Here is a 15,464-nt window from a genome sequence, read left to right as displayed (position 1 = left end):
CACTCCGCCCGATCTCGTCCCAGCCCCGCCTATCAGGTTGATAGGCCACGCCCACTCTTGTAGACACGTCTCCTCCCCTCCTCCTAGGCTCCTCAGGTTAGAGTGGCCCGCCCTCTCCCGAGCCCTTCCACGATGGCCCCGCCCCCGTGCTTCGGCCACGCCCACCAGGTCCCCTCAGGTGGGGCCGCCCTGCCCCTCGGGCCTCGGCCCCGCCCGCTCCAAGAGCACCTCAGGTGGGGCCGCCCGGCCCGCCCCGTTCGCCCGGCAGCGCCTGGCCGCTTCTCCTCGGCTCCCCGCGGGCGGCGGCGACCTAACTTTTGACACCGAGACGGCCGAGTCGCGCGCGGGCTATCTCAGGCCGACGGCTGTGGCGGCGGCCGACCCTCGAGGGCTCCTCCGTCGCTCCCCGGCGCCCCGGGCCGGGCGGCCACGAGGCCCCGCTGTGTCCTAGGGCGCTCGCCGGCCCGGAGGGAGGCTGCAGCCATGTCGCGAGGTCCGGAGGAGGTGAACCGGCTCACGGAGAGCACCTACCGGGTGAGCCTCGGGGCGCCGCGCGGCGGGGCTCGGGGTGCCGGGGGTTCGAGGCTCGGGACGGGCAGCCCCGGCCAGGCAGCGCACACAGCTGTGCTCCGGGGAAGGAAAAGTGGGGACTCTGCACTTTCGGGGTGAGAAGGGGACTTTGGGCGGGAAGGGCCTCCCCTCCCCCTCCGGGCCAGCCCGGCGCCGGGGACGCTCCACCGAGCGGCGCATTTTACGGCCGATTTGGGGTGGGGGAGTAGTGGGAAAAGTGGGGGGTGGTCATTCTGTGCGGTCTTCGGGGGTCCCACGTCCTCCTTCCTGCTTTTCCTTGGGATCGGTGATCGCCCCGGCCTGGCTGGGCTGGAGCACCCCCCCCCCCAGCCTCGACCCCTCCCACCAAGAGCAAAGAAAAGATCTAGAGTTTCGGCAGAGCCAGAATGTGGGGGAGAAACTCCCCCATAATTAGGAATCGCCAGGTGAGTCTGGCTCTCTGGGTCCGGAGAATTTTCTAGGCTAACTACTCTTGGGCAGGCTGGAAACGCCCCTCCCTGTTTGGTTGTTTGTTTGTTTTTTTTTCTTCCCCTACCAAGCTTTAAGTTGAACCTGGCTTTTCTACACCGATGATTGGCATTAAAGAGAACCGAGTTTTGAATAAATTTGACCCAATCTTATAGACTAGCAACACTCGATGAGGCTCTTTAACTTGCCTGTTCGTGTGATCGAATTTTTCCAGAAACTCGACAGAGGATTAGTGGTCAGTTTAGTAAGTTTTAAGTACTTATAAATGAATTCCAGGTGAAATAAGATAGGCGTTTAATCATCTACTATTAATAGAATACAAAACAACTTTTGTTTTAATTCTACTTAGGCTCCTTGAGCCCCTGAGATGGAAGGTTCCCTAAATGCATTTGTAGCCAGAGTAGTTAGTCATTTTTATAGTTTGTTGGACTTTAATTTTTTTTTTTTTAACGCTAAAATGAGTTTCTGAATTTGCCAGGTCTGAGCAAGTCTCCGAAATCAGTTTATTGACCAGCAAAAGCTGGACAAGAATTTTAAAATAGCGTGCAAATATTTTCATAATCTAGCCATTGATGTCCAGAAAATTATCCATTTTTTTCTTCAAACACAGAGTGAATACTGTAACATATGTAACTTTATAGTAGGACCAAATAGAGACTTCACTGACACAGCTAGCAACTGTGACTCTTAATAGTGTGTTTTCTTCAGCTCAGGCAGTTTTCAGAGAAATGCCAGAAATGTGGATGTTTAAAGCCTGATGTTAGTAGTAGTGAGATTTCTTGTATATAAATGAGAATGGTAGGACCAGAGCTGTGGGTACTGATAAAGAATGTAAATAACTCTTAGACTTGAGGAGTACAAGTTTCTTGGATTGACAGGACAGGAGAAAACTGTAAAGCAGAACTGCAGATCATTGCATATGGTCAGTGATGTCTCAGTTTCAAAAATCTCACAGACCCACCCAGATCCCTCAAACAGGCTTGTTTTTCCATTCTGAAATGTGAGTGTCAACTTGAGATCACCAAATGGGCCTTCTATTTAGTTTTTGAGACAGGTCTCACAGTGTAGTCCAGCTTGTCCTGGAATTCACAAATGCTCCCACCTCAGCCTTTACAACCCTGGGCATACAGGTGTGCACTACCACACCTAAGCAGATTTTCAGTCTTTGAAAGGGTCTAACTCCTAGAGATCAGGAAAGAGAACCATATTGCATTCCAGATGTCTCAACGTTTACCCAAAGCTCACTAAATGTTGATTGTTTTTTTTTTTTTTTTGTCGGTCATGGGGCTTGAACTCTGGGCTTGGGCGCTGTCCCTCAGCTCTTCAGCTCAAGGCAAGCGCTCTACCACTTGAGCTACAGCGCCACTTCCGGTTTTCTAGTGGTTTATTGGAGATAGGAGTCTCACGGTCTTTCCTGCCCGGGCTGGCTTTGAACCGCGATTCTCAGATCTCAGCCTCCTGAGTAGCTAGGATTACAGGCGTGAGCCACCGGCGCCCGGCTAATGTTGATTGTTTTTAATCATCATTTCCCAATTAGTGTTTTGGGATCTGGGTTAATTTTGTTTGTTTGCTTTTATTTATTTATTTATTTATTTATTTTGAGGTGATGAGATTAGAATCCCAAAGTGGCAGAGAAGTTTATATAAACTAGGAAATAAAGTAAAGCCTGCCTGCCCTACCCCAGGGTTTAGCTCTAATAGAAACAAATTGTGAGGTTTTTCTTTCACAGCTCTTGACCAGAAGCCTGAACATTTCTACCCCTTCCACACCCATCATCACAGCTAAAAACAGTGTACGCAAAATATGGCCAAATTCTGCAGGCAAATTGGTGGTCAACCTAGTTCTTTTCACAACACATCTACATGTTACCTAGTAAGTCTACAGTGTTTCATGAATGGAAACCTAACCTAGCCAGATGTAATTATGAAAGCTCCCTACAAATGAGATTTTTATGAACTCCCATATGGATTTTAGAGGTTTCTCTCTTCCTTCCTTTTTTAAATACTGAGATTTCTTTGAAATAAAAGACTAAATGCTTTAGAGAAGAGGGGAGGCCACTAGAAAGTAGCCTGATCCTGTATGCAATATCAAATATCCTTAAATACACATTTGTTGAGTCTTCTAAAATATGTACATAGACAAATGGTTACTGGTGATCTATGCTAATCCCCTGGGAGGGTGTGTGCCTTATAGCTTCTTCAAACAAATGGCCCATAATAAGCCCCACAATATCAAGTCTTGTTGCTGCTGCTAATTTCGGTTCAGCCCAAGATCCCTCCCTCTTCCCACACTTCAGTCTGTAGTGGGGCCATAATTTGCTCCTCAAAAGCTTGCTTGTGCGTTTGCGTGGTTTTCCGATGAGTCCTTGCTTTAGTGGGAGAGTACAAGGTGAAGCTCAAAAACACCCTTCATTAAGGGCAGCCACAACCTTCCTAGAAGTTTAGAACTGTTACCAGTCTTAGAAGTTGGATTGGAGGAGGGTGGCATCATCACAGCATGCCCTGCTCATGTGACTCTTGCTAAGCTGTGAGTGTAGGGGACTTAGACACTTAAGGGAGTGCTTGAGGAAAAGGGTCACAAAGTCTCTGAATGTCACCTTCTCCAGGAGTCCTGCTCAAAGCACACTCTTGAAATTGCCAATAAACTCTGCCGATCTCTCAACTCCACCTTTAGCAGTTACTTTACCTTTTCTCACCCATAAAACTTACCACCTTAGAATATAAATATACTCAATGACATGTCTATTTATGATATTTGTTCTTTTCTTTCCTCTCTACCTGGAATGTGAGCTCCCCACCAGGCAAAGAGTTTTGTCGAAGGCCAAGCTCCCAGGACAGTTCCTGATGTCTAGTAGTGATATTTGTTAAGCCAGGCTCCCTGTGCCCTCTTTTGATACCCTTCTCTCCCCCCCACCCCCCTCATTTTGTTTAAGACAGAGTCTTGTTTTGTAGTCCAGGCTAGCTTCCATTTCAAAATCCTCCTATCTCAGCCTCCTGACTACTGGAATTACAGGTGTGCACCACCATACTAGTTCTTCCCTGATACGTTTCATAGAAGGTTTCATTTCATAAATCTGCCCTCAAGGTAGATGTGAGCTCTGAGTGTGTGTGCTATTTTTCAAAGTTGAGACCTAGAATCTGTGAGTAGCCAGCTTTCCACTGGCCATTTGCTATCCCAGCCTCCAAAGAGCTGTTTGTAGTGACCAACAAATGTACACACCACATGTTTTCTTAATTCAGTTATATACATGTCACCAAATTATGATGACAGACATGTCATCATAACCTCCTGCCCTCCAGTACTGGGATTTGAACTCAGAGTCTCACACTTGCTAGGCAGGTTTTCTGCCATTTGAGCCACTTCACCCACCCTACCTCCTCCTCCTTTTTTTTTTCTTTAGTTATTTTTCACATAGGGTCATTTGTTTTTGCCCTGTGTGGCTTCAGACTCTGAGCCTCCTATCTGCAGCCTTTCATATAGCTGGGACCACAGGCATGCATCGTCATGTACTGGTTGTCAGTTAAGATGGTGTCTCCACTAAATTTTTGCCCAGGCTCACCTTGAAATTTAATCCTCATGGTCTTCACCTCCCAAGTAGCTGGGATTACAGGCATGAGCCACGATTCAGTATCTTAATCTTTTTCCCATAACTCTACTTTCTTCGTGTGCTGAAGATAAAAATGGAATTTGCAGAACCCAGACAGCTTGCTCTTGGCTCCTTGAGGACTGAGAAGGTGATAGATAGCAAGAGTCAGAGAACAAACAGCAGGATGGGCTGCCAACTATTGAATGTTAATCGGAGCAGCCCAGTATTGGTTTTTTTGTCTGGTAAAATGAAGCTTTTTTGTTTTTTTTGTTTTTTTTCCCTATCAAAAACTTTTTTTCCTTAACAAGGAAGAACTTTTTGAGCTATGTGACTTTGTTGTGCAGTTTTCAAAATTTGGGAGTCTGGGGGGGTCTCTTGGAGAGATGACACCCTCCCTAAGTTTCAGGGTTTTTTAAATTTTTTATTTTATTTTATTTTTGGTGCTGGTCCTCAGGCTTGAGCTCAGGGTCTGAGTGGTGTCCCTGAGCATTTTTTGCTCAAGGCTAATGCTCTACCACTTGAGCCACAGCTCCACTTCCAGCTTTTTTTTTTTTTCTGCTTAATTGAAGATAAGAGTCTCATGGACTTTCTTGCCAGAGCTGACTTTGAATTGTGATCCTCAGCTCTCAGCTTCCTGAGTAGCTAGGATTACAGGCATGAGCCAACAGTGCCTGGTTTCAGAAGGGCACTTTTAAGTTTACCTAAAAGCATTCATTCTCCCTTGCACAGACCCATGGGGAAATATCATGTGCATGGAGTAGCAGCAACTTTTTTTTTTGTCAGTCCTGGGGCTTGAACTCTGGGCCTGGGCACTGTCCCTCAGCTCTTCAGCTCCAGGCTAGCACTCTACCACTTGAGCCATAGTGCCACTTCCAGTTTCCTGGTGGTTGATTGGAGATAAGAGTCTCGTGGACTTTTCTGCCCAGGCTGGCCTTGAACCGAGATCCTCCTGAGTAACTAGGATTACAGGCTTGAGCCACGGGCACCCGGCTAGATTTTTTTTTTAAATAACATTCCACATGTCTTATTTAATTGTGCAGTTACAAAGCAAGCATTCTTCTAAAATCTGCATACACATTCATTTAACTTACCTGCTGGCCCCAGCAATGTGGTTTTTTATTTATTTGTGAAACTCGCTATTGAACTGTAATATATAGAGAGAAGAGCTGTCTATAATACACATAAAGAAGAGCTAGCTGGTCACCGTGTGACCAGCACTCACATGAAAAAGCAGACCATGGGGGAGAGGGGAGGGCTCAAATGTAGGGCACCTACCTGGGAAGTACTAAGCCTGGGTTCAATCCCCAGCACAGAGTGAGAAAGAGGAAGGGTAGGAGTGAGAGGAGGTGGAGGGAGGGAAAAAGGGAGGGAGGGAGGGAGGGAAGGAAGGAAGGAAGGAAGGAAGGAAGGAAGGAAGGAGCAGATGAGACCAGCCCCTTTGAGCACCACACCCCCAGGGTAGCTACTTACCGAACCTCTAATGGCATTCATTATTTTGTCTGTCTTCTTTTCCCCTGGGTTCTTGTCAGATTCCAGGTTTGTCCATGCCCTTGGAGGTACTGTACCCAGCTCATTCTCCTGACTGAGTAGTGTTGTACTATATGAACAGATGGTTCTTCTCTGAATGGGCATTTGCATTGCTTGCCCCCCTCCCATCCCCCGGTGTTAGGAGTGGGTGCTCCGGGAGCATTCTAGTGCATGTCGGGTGGGTGCAGGTCTTCATGTCTCTTGGGTGCACTCAGGAGTGGATTGCTAGCGGTGAAAATGAGAATGAGAGTTCCAGTTGCTCCATACTCTGCCAGCGGTTGATGCTGTCAGTTCTTTGAAGTCTTGCCATCATCACCCAGTGGGTATGAGGCTGCAAATTCAAACCCAAACTCCCCCAGGCAGGAGAAGGGGAAAAGGAAATGGGGGAAGGAGAGAGATACTTTCAAAGCCAGGGAGTATGGGTCTCAGGTCACATGGCTGCGGGGCTCACTAGAAACAGAACATGATTTCAGTTTACTACACTCTGGACTATGGTGGCTGAACACACACAGGGTTTCATTATGGAAGGGATGTTGAGGGTGTAAGTGAGCCCCATTTAGACAAACAGTGAAGTGCCTGCCTCCCAAGCTCCAGGCCCTGAGTTCAAACCCACAACCCCCAGAAAAAAAAGAAGAAAATTAGGTAAAGTGGAATTCCTGGGATGGAGTGTGAAGTTGTGATAAATTGATTTCCTTGCTAATTATTAACATAAGCACTTTTAGTGTACCTTTTCTTGGAAATGTAGGAACTTCACTGTTATGGGCAATGCTATTTTTTATTTATACTAGGGTTTGAACTCAGGGCCTCATTTGTTGGGCAGGTGGGATGCCACTGGTGTCAAGTCCCTAGCCCATAATAAGAAGCCTTTCCCTTCCCTCCCCCACCCCCCAGTTGTGGGGCTTGAACTCTGGGCCTGGGCACTGTCCCTCAGCTCTCCAGCTCAAGGCTACCACTTGAGCCACGGTGCCACTTCCGGTTTTCTGAGTGGTTTGTTAGAGATAGGAGTCTCACAGACTTTCCTTCCCCGGGCTGGCTTTGACCTCGATCCTCAGATCTCAGCCTCCTGAGTAGCTAGGATAACATGCATGAGCCACTGGCACCCAGCTTTGAGCTACATTTTCATCACGAAATTTCTGTAACATATAGTTACAGGAGACTTAATTTAATCAGGAGATTTAGGTAACATATGTGCTTGAGACCAATTCCCAGAATCATACTTTGAGCATCTCCCATAATTATTTGGGAATATATTTAGTCGTGAAGGTGTTCTAAAATAATTTTTCCTCTCTGATGCCAGAGTATTTCCAGGATATTTATGAAAATTTATACTGAAAGTAATCTGCAGTCCAGGAACCCACAACCCTTTCCAGTCTTTTTCTGTATTTTTTTTTTTTTTGGGGTCCGGTCGTGGGGCCTGAACTCTGGGCCTGGGCGCTGTCCCTCAGCTCTTCAGCTCAAGGCTAGCGCTCTACCACTTGAGCCACACTACCACTTCCGGCTTTTTCTGCTTATGTGGTGCTGAGGAATCGAACCCAGAGCCTCATGTATGCAAGGCAAGCGCTCTACCACTGAGCCATCTTCCCAGCCCCTGTATTTTTTTTTTTTTTTTTTTGGTCAGTCCTGGGGCCTGAACTCTGGGCTGGGTGCTGTCCCTCAGCTCTTCAGCTCAAGGCTAGTGCTCTACCACTTGAGCTACAGTGCCACTTCCTTCTGTATGTACTTCTACGTCAGTCTGTCTGTCCATGTTCAGAAGTTCATTTTGAGGACCGCTCAGTATTCCAGCTCTTCATCAGTTATTGAAACAGCTCTGCTGTTGGGTAGAGATCATTGCTGGTGTTTTGCTGTTTTGCCACTGCAGTGCGTACCCAAGCTTAGCCCAGATCCCTGCTGATTTCCTGAAAGCTCAGTCCCCAGAAGGGAGGTTGGGGTCAAGAGGTCATGCATTTAAAACACAGTTGCTACCCATCAGAAAATGCCAGAAAGCAGGCACCAAATTGTGCTGTTGTCTGTAATGGGTAGTATGGTTCCTGAACTCATGGCAATCAAGCAGATCTTTTAAAACAGTAGGGGTGTGTGTGTGTGTGTGTGTGTGTGTGTGTGTGTGTGTGTGTGTGTGTGTGTGTGTGTGTGTGTGTGTGTGTGTGTGTGTGTGTGTGTGTGTGTGTGTGTGTGTGTGTGTGTGTGTGTGTGTGTGTGTGTGTGTGTGTGTGTGTGTCTGGAATATGGGCATTTTCCAGAACACCCAGAATTTCATGCCTTCTGCTTTAAGAATCATGTCGCCATACATCCAGAACCCCGTACACTCAGCCCTCTACACTTTGCTTCTAATTTTCTTGATTTGAGACTTGTGCTTTTCTGACCTTGAATCTTTCCCTGTTTATTTTAGTGCAGGTAACAACAACTGCCTCAGAACTTTCTGGATAGAGGTGGGGCAGGGTAAATGAAATTAAAATAGTGCCCTGCTGTTTCCTTTCAAAAACTAAATGAGGGCTGGGAAGGTGGCTCAGTGGTAGAATGCTTGCCTTGCATGCATGAGGCCCTGGGTTCAATTCCTCAATACCACAGAAGTAGAAAAAGCCAGAAGTGGGCGTTGTGGCTCAAGTGGTAGAGCGCTAGCCTTGAGTTGAAGAGCTGAGGAACAGCGCCCAGACCCAGAAAATAAAAAAAATAAATAAAAAAATAAAAGGATGGTTTTCCATTTAAAAAAAAAAAAAAAAAAAAAAAAAAACTAAATGAAATCATGTTTAGAAGTGTTCCCAAACCAGGAGCAAAATAGAGGATGCTGGCCTAGATGGAAGGAAGCTCCCTTTCTGTGGGGTGGTGTTCCCACCCCGCCCCCCTCACACTCAGAGAACAGCAGGGGTGATGCTGGCCATTTTGTTGTTTAAACTGTGTTTGTAGGCTGCTAGGTTCCTTTGCTACTAACTTCAATGGCTTCCTGGAGTTAACTGGAGGGCTGCCTGAAGGAGGCGAGCTTCTCCTACTCAGCCTTCTCTCCCTCCCTCCCCCACTCTCTTGCTCTCCCTCTCTCCCTCTCTCTCTCCCCATCCCTCCCTCTCTCTCTCCCCCTCCCTCCTCCTTCCCTCCGTTCCTCTCTCCCTCCCTCTCTTTTTGGTACTATTGGGGTTTGAGTTAGGGACCTCAAGCTTCTAGATATGCATTCTACCACTTGAGCTGAGCTCCCAGCCTCCCCTCCCCCCCCACCCCCCACCCCCGCTTTTATTTTTAGTTACTTTTGGGATAGGGTCCAGAGTTTATGCTTGGTCCTGACCAAGATCCTATTTACACCCTGAATAAGTGGAATGACAGGTATATGCCCCACACTCAGCTTTTACTGGTTGGGATAGGAGTCTAATTGACATTTTACCAGGGCTAACCTCAAACCAAGATCCTCCTGATCTTTGCCTCCCAAGTAGTTGGGTTTATAAGCATGAGCTACCATGCCTGTATTGGATTGGTTTTAAAATAGGAAAGGGTTACATGTAACAACAATAAAAAATGTACAAATGGATATATAGATTCCATTTCAATAGCATCTATTGGAACAAAGTTAAGATTTCCCATCTTATACTCCATTTTGAAAATTAACCATTTTTTTATTGTGAAAATACTGTACAGAGGGGTTACAATTACATGGGCAAGATAATGAGTACATTTCATATCAAACATTGTAGCCTCCTCCTTTGTTTCCCCTTCCCATCCTCCCTGAAAATTACCCTTCTTAAACAGAAACTTGGTCTTGTTTTTTTTTGTTTGTTTGGTGCTGGTCCTGGGACTTAAACTCAGGCCCTGGGCTCAGTCCCTGAGTTTCTTTTTTTTTTTTTTTGAGTCCAGTTGTAGGGCCTGAACTCTGGGCCTGGGCGCTGTCCCTCAACTCTTCAGCTCAAGGCTAGTGCTCTACCACTTGAGCCACAGCGCCACTTCCGGCTTTTTTCTTATGTGATGCTGAGGAATCGCACCCAGGGCCTCAGGCATGCAAGGCATGCTCTACCACTGAGCCACCTTCCCAGCCCAAGTCCCTGAGTTTCTTTTGCTTAAGGCTAGCGTTCTTCCACTTTGAGTCACAGCTCCACTTCCAGGTTTTTTTTTGTTTTTGTTTTGTTTTTGTTTTTTTGTTGGTCGTGGGGCCTGAACTCTGGCCTGGGCGCTGTCCCTCAGCTCTTCAGCTCAAGGCTAGTGCCCTACCACTGAGCCAACTTCCCAGCCCCGTTTCCAGCCTGTTTTGAGTAGTTTGTTGGAGTTAAGAGTCTCATGGATGGGGCTGGGAAGGTGATTTGGTGGTAGAGTGCTTGCCTTGCATTCATGAGGCCCTGCATTTGATTCCTCAGCACCACATAAGCAGAAAAAGCTGGAAGTGGCGCTGTGGCTCAAGTGGTAGAGCACTAACCTTGAACTGAAGCACTGAGAGGGACAGCGCCCAGGCCCAGAGTACAGGCCCCATGATCGACCAAAAATAAAAAAGTCTCATGGACTTAGCCCTGAAGTATGATCCCCAGATCTCAGCCTTCAGAGTAGCTAGAGTTACAGGAGTGAGCCACTGTCATCCTGCTTAGTCTTGCTCTTTTATGTTAATAAGAGATCATTTTAAATGAATACACGAGACTATAGATTAGCTATGCTGGAAACATTGAAATTCTTAGACTGTTTTTGTTTTTTTGAAGCTGTACTCCTGTTGGAAGTGGCTGGTTCTCTGTCAGCGTGCTCCCATGGAGAGGTGGAAATGTAGTGACACGCAAGGATCAGAGGTCACCCTCACATGCCCTACAGATGCCTGCGCTGGGGACTGTAGGGAGTAGATTGACTAATCTGCTTCTGGTCCCCCAAAACTCAAGTGACAAACCAAGAAAGTCATAATGATAATTCCTTATTCTACTCATGGCCTGTGAGAATGATGATTTATTTTAATAAAACTCTGGTGGTTGGGCTGGGAGGTAGAGTATGGCTCAATGTTAGAACCCTTGCCATGAGGCCCTGGGTTCCATCTCCAGCACTACAAGGTAAATAAGAAAGTAAGTTTCATTGGCCCAGTGTTACAATAGGCTGCATCTTATACCTTGAGCAGCCTGGAGCAGAGGAGATGCACCGTGTCCAACAGTGCCCTGTGTCACTAAGTGTGCGAACACGCTCCATTCCCTTCAGCTGTTAGACTCTGGGAAGATATCTTCAGCTAACAGATCCAGTTTGTGTTAGACCTCATTTTTGTGTGCTTTGATACTTAATCCGCATGCCTGTGCTTCAGGTTTCAAGTTTGTAAATAAGGATTAGAGTCTTTGAAGGCAGAGATCAGAGGGATCAAGGTTTCAGACCAAATGTTATCAACACTCCATCTCAACCAATAGTCTGGGTGTGGTGGTAGTAGCCTGACATCCCTGCAACTCGAAAGGTGCAAATTGGAGGATTGAAGTCCAGACTAACCAAAACAAACACCAAAGACCCTAATTTGAAAAATAACTAATAAAACAAAGATATGGCCCAAGTCTAGCACAAGGCCCTGAGTTGAACCCCAGTATTGCAAACACCAAACAACAATAGGATGCTAATAGTAACTAAGTCAGGAGGCTGCTGGGATTAAACATGGGATTAAACACTGGCACTTAGTAGGTGTTGGGTTAATGGTTGCTGTTTGTAGGAGTGGCAGGCCCTTACTGCAGGGTCACTGCTGAGCAAGCATGGATTTGCATATTTTGTTTTCTGCCTTTGCTATATCTAGAAGTGACAGACACAGGCGGAACTAGATAAATATTTGCTAAAGGAACAGTGTTGAGGCTGGTGACATACAACGTATGCCCTTTCCGAGCATGAAAAACCCTTCCTTGGGCCAGATTGTAAGAAGATAGAAATTGCTATGGGCTTAGTACTAAGGATCTGTGCTTACCACGCGGTGGGGATGAAAACTCACCTGCGCCTTTGCAAGTGGGGCAGTGACAGCCAGTAATAATGGCCATCTTGTTTCAGGTGCCTCTTCTGTTCCCTGTTTTTTTGCGCAGCAGGTTAGGCCCATAGTCCTGTTTCTCAGGCCCATAGGTCCCTGCCCCGCTGAGTGCATGGCTGAGACAGCATAGCCGAGCCAAGCTCAGTGCCTCCAGCCTGCCTGGCTGGTGTCACCTTCTGTTTCCTTGACCTTGTCCCTGAGGGGATCTGCCTCTGTCACTTCATTTCTTTGACCTTTGTTTCATCTTAGAAATCTTCTTTTCTTAGCCGGGCGCTGGTGGCTCACACCTGTAATCCTAGCTACTCAGGAGGCTGAGATCTGAGGATCACGGTTCAAAGCCAGCCCGGGCAGGAAAGACTGTGAGACTCCTATCTCCAATAAATCACCAGAAAACCGTAAGTGGTGCTGTAGCTCAAGTGGTAGAGCCCTTGCCTTGAGCTGAATTGCTGAGGGACAGCGCCCAGGCCCAGAGTTCAAGCCCCACGACCGACAAAAAAAAAAAAAAAAGAAATCTTCTTTTCTTTTCTTCTTCTTTTTTTTTTTTTTGTGCTGGTCCTTGGGCTTGAACTCAGGGCCTGGTTGCTATCCCTGAGTTTTTTGGCTCAAGGATGGTGCTCTACTATTTGAGCCCCAGCTTCACTTCTAGCCTTTTTTGGTGCTTAATTGGAGATAAGAGTCTTATAGACTTTCCTGCCTGCGCTGGCCTTGAACTTTGATCCTCAGATCTCAACCTCTGGAGTAAGTAGGATGACAGGCATGAGTCATTGGTACCTGGTTTCCAGAAAAAAATTGTAGGCAATTTGTAACACAACTTTGGGGCGCTAAACATAAGAGAGAGGAAAAAAAGTTAGCCAGGCACTGATGGCTCACGCCTGTAATCCTAGCTAGCCTGTAATCCTAGCTATTCTGGAGGCTGAGATCTGAGGATCATGATTTGATCCTGGGTGGGAAGGTCCATGAGACTCTTATCTCCAATTAATCACAGAAAAAGCTGTAAGTGGTACTGTGGTTCAAGTAGTATAGTACTAGTCTTGAGCAAAAAGGAGCTTAGGGATAGTGCCCAGGCCGAGTTCAAGCCCCAGGACCAGCAAGGGGTGGGAAAGTAGATGAGAGATAGATTTACATATATATACTACTTAGAAATTTTGATTCTCCTTCCTGGAATCTGAGAACTCATAAAGAACTGTTTTATAATGCTCTGGGGGTTTAAAACAATATCGCTTTGATTGCAGGGGCTGCAGTTTTAATGCAGAGTGGACAACCCGTATCTGGGACAGAAGTTCACTATGATTATTCTAGATACTGCGCTGACAGTGGCATTAGGAAGGTACCCGTGTCAAAAAAAAAGGAAAGAAAAATGGGGTGATATGGTTGGTGTACTTTGATCTGATACCTGGGAAGGCCTTTGGGACTTTCTAGACAAATGCAAACTAGTACTGGGGGTGGGCCTGTTCCTGTATATTAATTGCTTGCCTTTTATTCCCAGACACACCTTTAAAAACATAAGTAGGGGCTGGGAAGGTGGCTCAGTGGTAGAGTGCTTGTCTTGCATGCATGAGGCCCTGGGTTCGATTCCTCAGCACCACGTAAGCAAAAAGAAAAAAGCCGGAAGTGGCACTGTGGCTCAAGTGGTAGAGCGCTAGCCTTGAGCTGAAGAGCTGAGGGACAGCGCCCAGGCCCAGAGTGCAGGCCCCATGACCGGACCCAAAAAAATAAAAAATAAAAACATAAGTAGGCAGGCAAGAAGATTTCATCAAATGAATTAAAAAAGTACGGTGTGCCGGGCGCTGGTGGCTCACGCCTGTAATCCTAGCTACTCAGGAGGCTGAGATCTGAGGATCGCGGTTCAAAGCCAGCCCGGGCAGGAGAGACCGTGAGACTCCTATCTCCAATAAACCACCAGAAAACCGGAAGTGGCGCTGTAGCTCAAGTGGTAGAGCGCTCGCCTTGAGCTGAAGAGCTGAGGGACAGCGCCCAGGCCCAGAGTTCAAGCCCCACGACCGACAAAAAAAAAAAAAAAAAAAAATGTACGGTGTGTGTGTGTGTGTGTGTGTGTGTGTAAGAGAAAGAGAGGAGTGTGAGTATGAGTATGCCACTACTGGGGCTTGAACTCTAGTCCTGGGTGCACTCCTTTAGCTTTTTCACTCAAAGCTGGCACTCTACCACTTTGGTCCTGGGTCTTGAACTCTGGGTCTGGGCTCTGTCTCTGAGCTCTTCAGCTCAAGATGAGTGCTCTACGACTTGAGCCACAGCACCATCTCGATTTTCTGGTGGTTTATTGGAGATAAGAGTCTCAAGGACAGGGGCTGGGAAGTTGGCTCAGTGGTAGAGCGCTTGCCTTGCATGCCTGAGGCACTGGGTTCGATTCCTCAGCACCACATAAGCAAAAAGAAAAAAGCCGGAAGTGGCGCTGTGGCTCAAGTGGTAGAGCACTAGCCTTGAGCTGAAGAGCTGAGGGACAGTGCTCAGGCCCAGAGTTCAGGCCCCACAACCGGACCAAAAAAAAAAAAAAAAAAAAAGAGTCTCAAGGACATTCCTTCCCAGGCTGGCTTTGAACCAAGATCCTCAGATCTTAGCCTCCTGAGTAGCTAGGATAACAGGTGTGAGTCACTGGAGCCCAGCTCTTTCTGACTTTTTACTGGTCAATTAGAGATAAGAGTCTCATAGACTTTCCTGATTGAGCTGGCTTTGAACTGCAATCCTGAGTAGCTAGGATTATAGGCATGAGCCATTGGCATCTGGCACTGGTTTTTAGGGAATTAAGAACCCAATAGAAGTACTGTGCTCTCTAAGGATTTTCTACTAGAGGCTGAAACCAAGCCAGGCATGGTGGTATCCACCTGTAATCCCAGCAGGAGAACCCAGAGTTAGAAGTCAGCCTGAGCAAAGGTACTGGTAAGAGCCTGTCTCACAAACAAAAAGGCCTCAGGAATACAATGCAAGTAGAAGAACTCATACCTTGAGCCCTTGGGCTCCATCTGTAGCACTGAGAAAAAAAGAGGGAGGGGATCAGGCTTAGCCAAAGCAGCCTTCTGTATATCACTGAGCATTGGCCTACCGGCCTCTGTGCTCAGGCCATGTTGTTCCAGACAAATTTCATGAGCCCATGGGCCCTACCCCCTACTTTCCAGCATGACCTCTGCACTGAAGGACCACTTGTACTTTCATGAGCCCATGGGCCCTACCCCCTACTTTCCAGCATGACCTCTGCACTGAAGGACCACTTGTACAAGAATAATTCTGCATAAACCAAATTTTAGATTGGGATGAAGGAGGGAGAAGGAAGGTGAAACAATGCTTAAGCCACAGTGAATGGTCAGTGGAGAGGTTTTTTTGGTTTTGTTTTTGTTTTTTTTTTTGCCAGTTCTGGGACTTGAACTC

At 46.9% G+C, this 15,464-nt stretch overlaps 1 protein-coding gene across 1 annotated transcript in view; it reads left to right on the top strand.

Moving 5' to 3' along the window:
- The first annotated feature begins 234 nt into the window (after positions 1 to 234).
- The window catches only part of Baiap2l1 (BAR/IMD domain containing adaptor protein 2 like 1), a 71,664-nt gene continuing 56,434 nt past the window's right edge, over positions 235 to 15,464 (top strand). The window contains exon 1 of the mRNA XM_070033540.1: positions 235 to 534. Coding sequence (XP_069889641.1) covers positions 484 to 534 — 51 coding nt within the window. The 5' untranslated portion in view covers positions 235 to 483. The remainder of the gene's footprint in view (positions 535 to 15,464) is intronic.

This window comes from Dipodomys merriami, unplaced genomic scaffold, assembly GCF_024711535.1.
Source record: "Dipodomys merriami isolate MVZ:Mamm:240054 unplaced genomic scaffold, mDipMer1.0.p SCAF_22, whole genome shotgun sequence".
Lineage (NCBI taxonomy): Eukaryota > Metazoa > Chordata > Mammalia > Rodentia > Heteromyidae > Dipodomys > Dipodomys merriami.
The sequence above is the reverse complement of the archived record's forward strand: the minus strand, read 5'-3'. Positions and strand labels throughout refer to the sequence as shown.